This window comes from Cygnus olor, chromosome 16 (genome assembly GCF_009769625.2).
Source record: "Cygnus olor isolate bCygOlo1 chromosome 16, bCygOlo1.pri.v2, whole genome shotgun sequence".
In the NCBI taxonomy this organism is placed as follows: domain Eukaryota; kingdom Metazoa; phylum Chordata; class Aves; order Anseriformes; family Anatidae; genus Cygnus; species Cygnus olor.
In genome coordinates this window covers 13,704,380-13,718,030 of record NC_049184.1, presented here as the reverse complement: position 1 = coordinate 13,718,030, position 13,651 = coordinate 13,704,380, and the positions used below count along the sequence as shown (strand labels likewise).

Sequence of the window (13,651 nt, the reverse complement as noted above, 5' to 3'; positions counted from 1 at the left end):
GGGGTTTAATGATGCTGGGGCGAGTAAGCCAGTATCTGCACGGGGCGGAAGATGAGGAGAACACGTAGGAATGGGGGAAAATGTCCTGATTTGCATCTCCTAGGACGCCCTGCAGGCTCTGTGCCCTATACACAGCTCGCCTGCCCAGCACGCCCCCTGCCCCCGCACCCACCGGGCCGCCCTGTGCAGCGGGCTGCCCCACCGGGGCGACCCTGGCAATGATAATTATAATGCAAATAAATCCAGGGGGCACTCGCAAGGGGTCGGGGAGCTGCCGGGCCGCGGCGCTGCCGGGCTCAACCCCGGGGAGGGCTCTGAGGGGGGCGGCAGCAGCCGAAAGGGGGGGGGCTCGGGGGGCGCGTCCCAGCCCCGGCACCCGGCGGGACGGGAGCCTCCGGCGGGGCATCGCCCTTTTAAGCAGTGGTCCCGTTGCCTCCCCCCCTCCCCGGCTCCTGGAGGGGCTCCGGCAGCCTCTGAGACCTCCGTCCGTCTGTCCGTCCGCCCGTCCGTCCGTCCCTCCTCCTCCTCCCCTCCCGCCCTGCCCGGCTGCCAGCGGCGGCTGCGCTCCGTGCTGCGGGCGGGGGCGCGGGGAGCCGCAGGGCGGCGGTGGGGCTCTCCCTGTCCCTCTGTCGCCGTGTCCCCGTGTCCCCGTGTCCCTGTCCGTGTGTCTGTCCCTCTCCCTCTGTCCCTGTCCCTGCCCCGGGGCCGCGCTCCGGGACCATGGGATGCTGCACCGGGCGCTGCACCCTGATTTTCCTCTGCGCTCTGCAGCTGGTAAGTGCCGGAGCTCCGGGGGCTGCCCCAGCCGAGCCCCCACCTCGTGCCGGGACCGAACTTGGGGGATGCCGAGGGCTGCCCGGGCCGGGGAGGGGCCAGCCGGGCCGGGACGAAGCCCCCCGGTGCCCGGGGTCGGCAGGGGAAGGGGCGGCGGGGGCAGCCCGGGGCTCGCTGCGGAGCTTGTTGGTGCTTAAACCTCGGGGAAACGTGGGGTTGTTTGGTTTCTTGTTGGTTGCTTTGGGTTTGGTTGTTTTAGGTTTGGTTGCTTTGGGTTTGGTTGCTTTGGGTTTTTGGTTGCTTTGGGTTTTCGGTTGCTTTGGGTTTGGTTGCTTTGGGTTTGATTGCTTTGGGTTTGGTTGTTTTGGATTTGATTGCTTTAGGTTTGGTTGCTTGTTTGTTTGCTTGCTTGCTTTTTAACTCCTTGATGTGTAAGTTTGTGCTTATCGACTCCAACTACAAAACTCAGGCATCCCGGCGGGCTCGGTGGTGATGCTCAAAGGCAACGCGAACTTCAGCCGTGCCCAGACCCACCGGGACCCTCAGCTGCTGTTGAGGTGCCCGGGTCGCACCCTGCACGGGATGGGGCTGTGCAGGCTGCGAGGGAGCTATTTCAGCCAGCCTCAGGGTGGTGTGCTCATATACGACGTGCTTCAACATCTATTTATTTAGGAATAAGCTGTCCGGTGTGTTCCTAGTGGGGGTCCCCATCCCCGTCCCTCCGCACACGCCGGTGGCAAACAAAGGTCTGGCTGTGCCAAGCCCTGCGCACCCTGCCTGGACCCGAGGGTCCCCTTCTTGTCCATAGCTGAGGGGTTCCAGGGCTCCTCCAGCCTTAAAAAAGAAACGGCAGCGTTCGTGTACTTAATTTCATTTAGATCTCCCGAATTTGCTTGATTTTGGAGCGCTAGGGGTGTGCAGGGAATGGCAATCTTTCTTCTAAGTTGTTGAAGAGTAAGCTAGAGCCAAGGAGCGAATCCAGTTAAAACTCTTTGTGTTGGGATTGCTTGCTGTGACAGCAGCTTGTTTTCTGCCAAGAGGCAGCGAGCAGGCACTTGGCTGAAGGTGGGAGAGCCTCTCATGAGAAAAATGGGAACCTGCTAGTTTTCTGCCTTAAATCAGGGGAGCAGAGTAGGAATATCCCCGTGAACTGTGAGCTGCACAATCGCAAGATGTGGATGGAAGATTTGACTCAGAGTTAAACAAAACGCAGAATAGAAGTTTTTCGCACAAAGCGCCTCACTAGGCGTATTTATGAGCGAGTTGAATGGCCGGGGAGTGTATTTAGTCTCCTGGATTATTTCTTTTGATTTCTCACCCGTGATCACAGAAGAAAGAAGCTGTGCCCTGTATTACGTTAGAAATTGGCATCTCAACCCCGACTGTCTCTTAAACCCATCACTATGCCATCCCGCTTTGAGGCACACACTCGCATACACCGGAGGAAAAAAATGAAAAAGAAAAAGCCACGGGCTGCTGGTGCTGTTCTTATTCCTGACAAGCGTGGGAGTTTTTTCGTATCCAAGATACGGGGACAAAGAACCCCCAGCATTTTATTTTCCTTAAGACCCTCCTCCTGGAAGAAAAGAATCAGTTTGGCTCATTCTTAAGCAAGTTTGGATGCCTCAGCCGTGGCGATTTCCCATGGCACTCGCGGGGTGAATTGGTAGAGCTGGAAAAATGTGAACTATGGGGAGGGAATTCCTGGAGCTCTGCTCCGATGGGGGTGAGGTCGGGAGATCCTGGCTGGTTCCCAGCAAGTGCTTGGGCGAGGGTGAGATCCAGCCTGGTGCCTTTTTTTATTCATTTTATTTTAAGTGATGCTTGTCCGTAAGTCTTCGCATCATTTCCACATCACTACGGCCAAGTGACCTGCAGGACTCACTGCTGCTCAGAGTGGGCTCTGCTGAGACAAAACACTGAAGCAATCAGGCCAAGATCATCAATAAATTATAATGACGTGAACTTCCTTTGTTCCTCTCGTGTCTCTGCTCTGCTTCATTTGATACTTTGAACCCTTCATAGTCTTTCCTGCATGTTGCCAAGCTCTGTGCCTCCCAGGGCCGAAGTCCCGGGGCGAAATCTTGGCTCCTCTCTGGGCAGTAGATGTTTTTGCATCTAACTTAAACGGGCAGAGCATTGCAGCTGTGGCATTTCCCACTTCAGTTTTGCAGCACAGCCTTCGGTTTCTTTACATATTCTCATGTCAGTTCCTCCAGGCTTCACCGGGGCTTTTTATAAACAATGAATGGAAACATGAAATAACACCCCCCTCCTCAAAAATGAAATACAATTGGCTCGTGATGTGTTTTTTTTTTTTTGGCAGTTTGCTGTATTATTAGGTGCAAGTAGCTGAGTTAGCGTGGGGGGAAGTGTTTGCAAACTGCAGTTTCAATGTTTCCCTGGGGAAAAAGAAAAAAAAAAAAAAAAAGCAAAAAGCAGAAAACATGCCGCGTGCGCTCCCAAACAAAAAGTTTGTGATCCAGTGGCAGAGCAGAACAACATGTGAATTCAAGGACCTGCTACACAGCGCGAATACCAACGAGATCCTCAGCCCCCCACGGGCTGCGCGCTCACAGCAGAGAGGCGAGCGGAGCCGAACACGGCCGGCTGCAGAAAATCAGGGCTGGCTCCCCAGCGGTTTGCTAATCAAGAGGGGGAGAGGCGAGGCTGTAGTTTGAATAAATAATCCGCCGTGTTCCAATTTTAGGTTATTGTTTCCTCGCAACGTCCACCTTAGGCTCTTGCTCCTGGCTGGTCTGTGCTGGAGGGAGGCCACGAGGAGGTTGGGGCTCTCCTTCCCGCTGGTCCCGCTGTGCGTTGCTGTCCCAGATCCCACCCTTCTTCCCCATCCATCCCTGTCTTCAGCAGAAGCTGGGGTGAGCGGCCAGGCTGGGGCCACCCTGCAGAGGGGCTTGTCCTCAGCCCCAGCACAGAGGAGGGCCACGAGCACGGTGCGGGGCTGTGGTAGCCCGGAGCTTGAGGAGTAGGTTAATAGCTGCTGCAGCCTCCCACCCCAGTCCCAGCGGCAAAAGGGTAACGAGAAACACATGTCTGACCCCATCGCCGTGCTGGCCGGGCCTGCAGGGGGGTGCTCTGTCCTATTAATTTCCTCCAGTGTTGAAATTCCCAGGGGTTTTGTCACCGCTGGGTTCTAGCACCTCTCTTCCAGGTGCTAATGGCGCCTTCAGCACCTTTGCGCCCTCGCTAATCCTGACCAGCCAGAGCCCCAAGCAAGGCTGAAAAGAGACTGCAGGCCTCCTCATGAACAGAGCAGCACCCGGATCCTGCAAGGGAGCCCCTGCAGGGAGTTCAGGAACGTCCCTCGTAGAAATTAGGGTTGGAAGAGGCTTGTCAAGTGCAGGCTTCGTGTGGTTCGCAGCCAGCAGGGCCACGGGGCTGCAGCCTGGGTCACGGCGAGGAACCACAGCTGGGGCTCAGGCAATGAAATATTTTAAAAAATCCTTGATTTGCTTCTTTCCTCCCCGACAGTCTGAGATTGCACCCAAACAGAGTGTTTTCTAGAGTAATAAGTGATCGTGCGCTGAAGGCACTACGTGAATTTATTTCCACCAAGCTGAGCATGGAAAAATTCCCTCCCTCCCCATGCCCTGTCCCAATAAATCAAACAACTGCAGTTTCTTTACATTCTGTCCATGGATTGAGAGCTCAGATGCCAAGCAAAGCCTGGAGACAATTTTACAGATACATTATAAATCCCCCCAGAATAAGAGCTTCTAATGGAAAAAGTGACTAACACTTCAAATGAGCGCAGAACACGGCGCCCTGGGACGGGCCTGCAGATTGAGACTAACCAAAAGTAACTATATACCTTTATTTATTTATTTTCTTGTGCTCCTTTTCCCTCACTCCCCTCTCGGCAATGCCTTTTTAATCTCTTACAGAAGGGGGTGACCAATGCTGGAAAGTATTTGAAACCAGCACAGATCCTTCCCTAGCTGCTCCCTCGTAGCTGGAGCGGTCGTGGCGGCTTGGGCAAGACACGAGGCGATGGAGAGCACGCGAGGGGTCGGGGCAGAAGGGGAGCAGACGGGCACGTGGGGTTGCACAGAACATCGGGGAAGGCAGGATTTGGGGAAAAAAAAAAAAAAAAAGCTGAGTTAAAATGGGCAGATTCAAGCTGGTCAGTGCCCCTGGGTCTGCAGGAGGGAGGTTGGCAGAGCGTCTTCCTCTCCAAGAGGCAAGCGGGATGACGGTGTTGGCATTTTGGGGCTGCGGAGGTGGTTTTCTCTCCATCCCAGGGAGATTTTGAACGGGAGGCAGGGTGGGGAAAGCGAGGCCCGTCTCTCCCCCTCCGTCAGCTGCCTCCGGAGCCGGGGCAGTTGGATGCATCTCCTGGGGGAGCCCTGAGCCCGGGCAGCTGTGGCACGGCTGAGCACAAAGCGCTGAAGGCGAGAGCAGGTGCAGGGGGAAGCACGGTGTCCCTTTGCTCATCATGCTGATCAGGCCCACTCCAAAATTGCCTCGCGCTCACCCCAGCTGTTTATCTTCTCCAGGTTTTGTGCTTAGATTGTAATCCCTCTGGAGAAGGGACTGTCTTTTGTGCATACGCACAGCACCCAACACCGTGATGGCTTGATCCTTTCCCGAAGTCCTTGAACAATACTCCGGGCTAAATAATAACATAAGTCTAAGGCTATATTTGACAGATGCTGTCTTCTCCGTGTCTGTTCCAGACAAAGGAAAATTAAAGCTGTGCCAATAATAGAGCTCGTCAGCATTTTCCACTGATGCTGACTTTCAGTAGAAACCTGGGGATTTGACTAAATGAATATTTTCATGAGAAGTATCTGCTTTCCATAGACAATTCTGAGTTTTTCTCCAAAGTTTTGGCCAGAATATTTTGGCGAAAAATCAAAAATGTGCTGGCAAAAGCTTGCTGTGCTGGCGAACATTTTTAATTTTGGAGTTGTGGGGCTTTTCTTACAAAAAGTTGAATTTTTGCATGCGGAGATCTTTTTTTTTTTCTTCTTTTTCATGAACAACTGGAGTCAGTAACGCTGCAGCACAGTGGTCTGAGCCCAAAAGCAGCACAAGGCAAGCGGGGTTTGGGGTACACGCAGGGTGTTTGAGGCAGCCCACGTCCGTGTTCCCCATCGTGGTGGCACAGCCTGCACATGACTCACGGGAACCAAGTTTCTCTATGCCCTCCAACCAAACCCATCTAACACTTTCAGACCAGGACTGACATTTGGCAAATACCGAGCCAAAAAGCAGCTGAGGGCAGGGCTGGTGCTGAAGTCAACTCTTCTTGGAGCTGCGGGGCTTTATTTCGGCTGGCGTGCTGTGTTTGCCCGACCACGCTCTGCGGCTTTGCCTCCCCTTTTTTCTCTCCCCGAGCCCCAGGGCCACGCAAGAAGCAAAGGAGCTGGTTTTCCCCCAAAAGGGAGCCTCTCCCCTGCCTGGTGTGGGGCTGAGGGGCCGGGAGCGCTGAGCCTGCCAGGGGCCCTTCCCAGCGCGGAGCTGACGTTGCTCCATTGTGTGCTAATAATATACGGAAACGCGGGTCGTTTTGGCCGGGGTGCAGAATGGAGCCCTTCCAAGAATCTGCTCCAGGGGCCCTCCAGTAGGAACTCTTGGAGAATAAGCTGGATAACAAAGGCCAGATTGTGATCGCTTTTCCTCCAGGAAAACCCTGGAATTGCCTATCGCTTTCTGAGCACTTAAGAAAACGCGTATGATTTCGCGAGGTCTAAGTGCCCCAGCTGGAGCTTTCCCTTCTCCCATTAACAAAGCGTTGGGTTTGAGGTCAGTAGAATCGGACCTTTCCTTTTTATTAAAAAGCAGAGATAATTTGTGATTTAATGTCTTTGTGGTTGTGGGGTTCCCTTTGTCCCCATTCCTCCTGGGTTGGAGTAAATGTGATGAGCAGACCTGGCTGCATTGGTTGTGTCTACATTGAGGCTTGGTAGGAAGAACATTTTCAACAAAGTGGGAACTTTTTTTTTGTCTCAAAGGCAGTGCATTCTTTTTCCATTCCCCATATCTAAAACACGAGGGTTTAAAAAAAAAAAAAAAAAGTACATTTCTGGCCTGCAAACACTCTGGCATTTAGCAATGTTTGCTGAAGATGATGGGAGTTTTATTGTGCCAAACCCCAGCTGTTTTGAACTTTTCAGAAGTGTTTTCAAGCTTCTGTCAAAAAAAAATGAGAAGTCTCACCAAAAAGAAGTTTTGGTTTTGGTGTTTTTTCAGAATTTTGAGGTCTGAACTTTTTTGTCTTCCAAGTATCTCTGATGTCATCATGTTGGGAGCTCCGATGTACTTCCTAAGTACTGGGGCTTAAGGGGAGGACTTCTCAAAAAGAAAGCACAGGCTTTAGGGTTGCTGCAGTGCACTGGCTTGCTGAGTTGATTTGTTACCTGTTTATAGGACAATGTTTTTTGGTGTATTTGTTGTTGAAGGAAACTCGGTGAATAACACCCGGTAGAACTGCCAATCTGAGATATTTCACAGTCATTCAAAAATCATATTATGGCTCTTAAAGTTCACGAGATCTCAAAATAAGAATAAATGGCTCCTGCTTGGCTTGTTTATGGAGCTCTGATAAGGGTCACAATCTTATTTCATCTTCTTCTTGTCAGGGATAACAGTAACGGTTACAAAAGCAAGGATTAACAGCAGTACAAAGTAGAGAAGCAGCGCTAGTAAAGTAATAACAGGAAAGTGGGTATTAGCAGTAGGGATGAGAAAAACTGAAATCACTGAAGCCCCGTTGAGCTGGGGTTTCAGCAAGGCTGCTGCTGTTTCTTGCAGCGTACCAGAACCGATTTCCACGCTGAACGCATTGAAGCCGATGGTGATGTTCTCTGGCTTCTCGCTGGACTAGCTGACTTCTGGAAGTCCTCGTGAAGCGAAGAACAGAAGTTTTATTTCGCTTCGTGTTCCAAGTTTCACAGCCTAGAGAGGAGCGAGCGGCAGTTCTCTGCTGAGGGAAGGTCTGTAGATTGTCTCCTGACTTCCCTGCAGCTCATTAACATCGCGGTCTTTTCCAAGGGATGCTTTCTGGTCTCATTTCCGCACGGATTTAATTGCCATTTTCCTACTGTCTGCGTCTGGTTCTCAGCACAGCTGCTCCTGTGGCAGGACGTTCGACACAAATATGTTGTTTATCGGGGAAGCTCACAGCCCAGATTTTCTCTCAAAGGTGAGGATTTGTGGAAATGAGGAGAGAAGCTTCTCTAATCCCCCTTCCTCCTTCCTCCCGGATGCTGTTCGGGTGAATCTCGCTTTAGTAATTGAGGTGTCAGATTCCCTGACACCTTTGGGCTGAAAGGCTGACGGTGTGGAGGCAGTGACCTCCGCTGCCATCTGCCACAGCTTAATGAAAATATACTGTGGGAATCAAGACAACAGCTTGCCTTCGTCACCTGCTTGGAGGAGGCAGGCGTCAGGAGTCGCCTGTGCCAGCCTCCTCTGACACCTCTCAGCACCTGGCCAGCCCGGCGGGCAGCTGCCCGCCTGCTCCCTGCCCTCTCAGGCCGGCAAAACATCCGCTTTCTTCTGGATATTTTCTTCTCCGGTTCTTTCACGCAATGCTCAAAGCTCTGGAAAACCAGGAGCATCGTCATATTTTTTCTGCCCCAGTGAGGCAGGCACACAGATGCCGGTTTGCACAGGAATTGAATACCACTAAGGAAAGTTTGGTTAAAGTTCTCCTCAGAAGCTAAGTATACTTGATAAAAAATGAATCACAGTGCTCAGATGAATACACCATTACAGTGAATATAGGAAGCCTGGGACATTGCCTGCTGCGACTCCTTTTTGGGGACCAGGGACCTGTCCCTTGTCCCTGGTGGCCCTGACAACAGCCTTGGGCCCATTACAGTGCCTGGTGCTGAATTATATTTTCCAAGTGCTGTTCTCTGGAGACAGTTCATCTGGAAGCACCGTTTCAGCTGAACAGGGAAGGTGAGACAGAGGACACTAAAAGGAGGGGACGGAGTATTTTATTACCCACACAGAACTTATAAAATATTGAGTGTAACCTTGCATGGAGCTCTGTGTGGTGTGTCCATCCATCTCGGATAAACAGCCTCACCACAATTAACAGTTTGTCACTGTCTGTCCTCAGCTCCACCTGAAAATTATCTCCGTGGTAACCAGCGCTCACTCCCAGTACCAGGAAGGTTCACCCACATGGAGATCAGGAGAAACCCAAACCCTGGTCGTACCTGGTTTTGTTCATGCTTGCGAGGTTTGGACGTTATTTCTACAGCACTACAAGTTCAGCAGCGAGATGGTTTTTCTGCAGAGGATATGTGGCAGGGCCTCTCGTTATTGCCACGATGGTCCAGATACTCAGCAGCGCCTTGCTCCATGCCACGGGGCTTGTGAGCATCCTTGCTCCTCTTCAAAGATTCTGTACCCTTGACACAACATCAAGAGGGAAATCGTCCCATTTTTGTTAAGGCGTGAAGTCCAAATGCTCCAAGGAGAAGGACGCAGTCGTGGACACGCAAACCAAAACAAACCAAAACAAACAAGCCTTTGTCTGCTTCCCCAAAGGGAATTATTGAGTGAAGCTGGCTGGAGAAAAACTCCCCCTGAACCAAAGACCCCGTGACCCTCAGCAGGACAAGACAGGGCTGGCCTGGCCTGCCTGTGTGAGCTTTACTTACAGTCCTGGAAAGCAGCAGAGACCATACGTACGTGTTTACCAGCTACCAGGTCCAAAGAGGCAAGTTCATGGTCTTTCAGCTGATTAACCCTGAGAAGAAGGACTGACACATGAGCCCTCGGCCTTGGGTGGGCTGTGGCACTTCCCAGAACCCAAAACATGGGTTCTGGGAAACCCCAAACACCCCTGGTTCAACTGCAGGGCAGAGGAGCAGCTCTCACGGCGCTTCCCTGGGGGACGGCAAGAAGAATGGCGAGATCTCTAGCCAGATTTGGAGGCTCTGAGCGTTTAGATAGCACAAATATCCAAACTATTGGCTACTTACCCAAATCAAACCCAGTTCCTAATTTCCCATGGCTCCTGGTAATCCATCAGCAGCAGATTTCCGTGTGCGAGACGAGAACGGGCTCTGACAGGCGGCTGGCATCCGCACCTCCAGCAGACAACGCGCTTTTTGTGGGATCATTGTGGGAACAGCCATACACCTGCTTATATCGTATACGTACAGAATTAGGGGAGAAATCTGATTATCCTAATTACTCAGAAATGCTAAATATGTGCAGAATACAGTTTGGCTAATTAGGCTAGGAGACTGTTGGCTGTTCGGGTGTTGGGGGAGTGTAGCAGGAGTTCACGGTGGGTCTGTTTTGTGCCCTCTGCTTTCTGAGCACGTGGAGAAAAGAAGTGAGCATGGGGGTTTGGAGATGGCGTTGCCAGTCTTAAAACAAATTGCAAAGCTGGGAAAGGACAATTCTTTTTTTTTTTTTTTTTTAAATGTGTGCCACTTTTTAGGATTCTGGGTCTTTGAGTTTTCCATCTCATTATTTGGAGAGGAAAGATTCAAAGGAAGGATGGGGCTGCCTCACTGTGCCCACAGCTGGGGAGAGCCTGTGCACAGCACCTTCTCAGACGGATCTTTTCTGTGTGCTCTTCTCTCTGCACTTGTGCAGATTCACAAGTGCTCTCAGAAACCTGAGGCGAAAGTGCTGGCAGTTGGTTCTGGGAATGGTGCTGCTTCGTTTGCCTTTCATGGGCTCATTTGCACCACAGGAGCACACATTAGAAGAGGTCTTCTGGCCCCAAATGTGACGTCTCTTCCCAGAGGTGCTAGGCAGGGCAGTGGGAGGCTCTTGCTGAGTACATCCATCACTAAGGTGTCTAGATCCAGACAACCGGGCTGGTTCCTCCACCTCCATGCTGGGCTTACACCCAGGGACACCACGATGATGCACGGGAGGGCTGGTGGGCTGCAGGGTCCTGCAGGACCCGACACACACACCTTGCTGTGCTCCTTGGTCCTCCAGTCCCCACAAATCTCTGCCGTCAGAGCCCAAACCCAGATCTCCTGGATATAATCAGTGCACAAACTACAGGCTCATCCATCCTTGTGACCCACGCATGCTCATGTCTTTAAATAAACCCATGTGGCTTTCATTCCCTACCTAGCCAGAGACTACCATCTACCTTAAGCTTTTCTGGGAAGGTTAACTTTGCTGCTCTTAAGTCACCAGCCATATACTTTGGGTGCTCAGGATCAGTCGTGCTGCCAGATTAAAACAACATCAGCTGCGAAGTTGGCTAAGAGAAGTTACAGGAGTGCTCGAACTTCCAGGGCTGCCACTGAACTAGCTTAAAACTGGGTTGTGTGACAGCCTGAAAGAACAGATAGGGGGACAGAAAAACTCTGCCATGGCTTCAGACAACAAAGCCTGTGTCTCTCTTCTGATGAATAATGGCTCTTTGTTTTATTCCTCAGATGACAGGGCCGTTACAACTGCTGAGAACTATTCCAGCACTAAATATACGGCTGTGTAATAAAGGCTCTGCAATCTATGAACTGCGGCTGAATGGCTACTTGAGTGAATCATTTAAAGTACGATGAATTTCTGAAGCAGCTCATAGTGACAGGAGGCGGAGGGGCAGTAAACTCGTTTGCAGATCGCCCTGCCAGAGGATGCTTTCCTAGCGTGAGACGTAACCCAGGTTTCACGTCTGCCAAGTTTTTCCCTCGTGGTGGCTCCCATGGCCGTGTGAAGTTCCTCACTCGTTTTGGGCACCAACCTACAAAGGGCGTTTCAGATGGAGCCCCAGTGTTAGGCGGTGACACGCTACATGGATTTTCTAGCAGAAATCCTGGAAACCCAGGGCTGGCAGACCAAGTGGGAATGGGAACGCAGCAGCAAGTCCCTCATTCAGCTGTAACCCAGGGCTGAGCGCTCAGTGGGATTTTGTTGGGCCACATCAGAAAGTGATAGTCTAGAGGTGCTATGTTAAGCTGCTTCTTACCCCTGTGGTGTTTGCACGCTGGTAGGAGAGGTGATGCATGGATGCTGTTACCTCTTAAAGCAGTGGATTTCACCTCAGAGCCATGCCAGATTAAACTTCCCTGAAACAACCTAATGTAGCAACGAGGATTTGAATTTCCGTAATGTGGATTAGCACTTTTCTATTTTAGCTAATCCTTGCAGACAGACCTGCAAGCAAGAAGGTGAAAGCACGTGAGCGAGGAGATCGGAAAGTTTGCAGTGGAGGCAAGCCAGAGACGCTGCTGTTCCTGGGATGAGGAACCAGCTCGCACCCCCAAGGGGAGCAATACCGGCAGCAGGGAGGCAGGGCCAAGTGTGGAGGGAGCTTTTGTAAGAGATGTTAATAAAGGGCAAGTCTTTGTCCCCTTTCAGGGCTGGAGGAGGCAGAAGTGCTCACGGGTGCCCTGCTTCAGAGCTGCCGCCCCACGGCGCGGGGCTCAGCCCCGACAAGGTCACCAAACCTGCATGGCCGCGGCACGGCCGAGACTTGCTGCAAAAGAACCGAGCTGCCAAAGTGGCATCTATTGAGGGGGCTCGTTTAAAAGGAGAGGGAGAGAAAAAAAAAGAGAGAGAAGGAAAAGAGAAATTCAGCTCTGCTGTTGAATAAACCATGAGCTCAAGTCGGCAGGGGAGGGTAGGAGTCGCGCCGGGAGAGCAGGGCAGCGATGAGAGGAACGCGAACGTCGCGTGAGGAGCGCAGCCGAGGAGGGGCCTGGCGGTTGTGGGATGCTCCTGGACACTTAATTGGGGAGCGGGCTGGTGGGGGGCCAAAAGATGCCCCCAATAACACGGAGACACTTGGCCAGACTGCAAAAAAACCAAACAAATCGGGTAGCACAACAGACAAGAGAAATTATGCTCGTAAGATAAACCATGGCCGAGTGACGCTGCACAAACGGCCCCGCAGAAGAACGCCGCTGTTGTCTCAGCCGCCCTAATTGGGGGGCCGGGCAGCGGGTGGCGAAAACCCCGCGTTGCACATTTTCCCTTCCTAATGAGGACCATCCGCCCCCTCCCCCAAGAGCAAAATTCCCCCCAGTCCTATTTAGCAGCGGGCTGAAAGGCCTGGTTTCAGTCCGCTTTCCCCCAGCAAACTCATCCTGGCAGGAGCTGCATTAAGGAGGACGACTAGAAAATGATAATAAATTGAGGACTCGCTCCCGTTTCACCTTGTGACGAATCCATCCAGTGGGGGACTCGGGAAGGGTGATAAGAGGATGGATGGGGTTGCTGCTTTCCTTTTGACGCTTGGTCATGTGGAAAATAACCCCATTCCAGGCCTCGCTCAAAAGGGTTTTCCTTTTAAAATAATGCTTTTTAAAAGGCACCGAGTCCTTATTTACACCATTGGAAAGGCGGCAGCAGCTCGCCTCCATCAAAGGGAGTGTCATGGGTCTCATTTTATCATCTGCTTGGACTGAAACACCAAAACAAAGGGAATGCTGCACAAAAAGTAGTATGGTCAATGCCATTACTACACGTCAGAGAACTTGTTAAATCTTGTGGTTTTGTTTTTTAGCACAATGCTGTATTGCCAATAAATCCCCGATAAGGATCTTTTGTCTCATTGAACTCCTCTCAAGTACAGCGTAGCTGACACCTACAGGAACACACGGCATGGGGAATGGTGGGCACGAAAACCACGAGCTGACTGACTTCCACCACGGCTCCTTCTCACATTTTGAACCCAGCGCCCTCCGCCCAAGCACTTACTCCCAGCACTCGATCTGGTCGGCAGCAGAGAAGCACTCGGGCCCTATTTTGACTCCCCGGCAGACTGTGCTTCCCGAGGTGCTCACTCAAACCGTGAGAGAGGGAGGCTGCCCGTCAGCATCTCTTCGCCCAAACTGCCTAAACCTTCCACCATCTCCACTGTCCTTCACCCTCACTCGTTTAATCTATTTGAGCAGTTTATGGGACTCTGTTCTCC

The 13,651-nt window shown here is 51.9% G+C and overlaps 1 protein-coding gene across 2 annotated transcripts in view; it reads left to right on the top strand.

Moving 5' to 3' along the window:
• The first annotated feature begins 339 nt into the window (after positions 1–339).
• Positions 340–13,651, top strand: part of NKAIN4 (sodium/potassium transporting ATPase interacting 4) — a 49,382-nt gene continuing 36,070 nt past the window's right edge. Inside the window, exon 1 of one of the 2 annotated variants that reach the window (XR_005824797.1) lies at positions 340–774. Coding sequence is in view for 1 of the 2 variants with exons in the window: in XM_040575635.1 (XP_040431569.1) it covers positions 721–774 (54 nt within the window). In the remaining variant the exon portion in view is untranslated. The remainder of the gene's footprint in view (positions 775–13,651) is intronic. The other variant, XM_040575635.1, reaches the window with a different exon arrangement.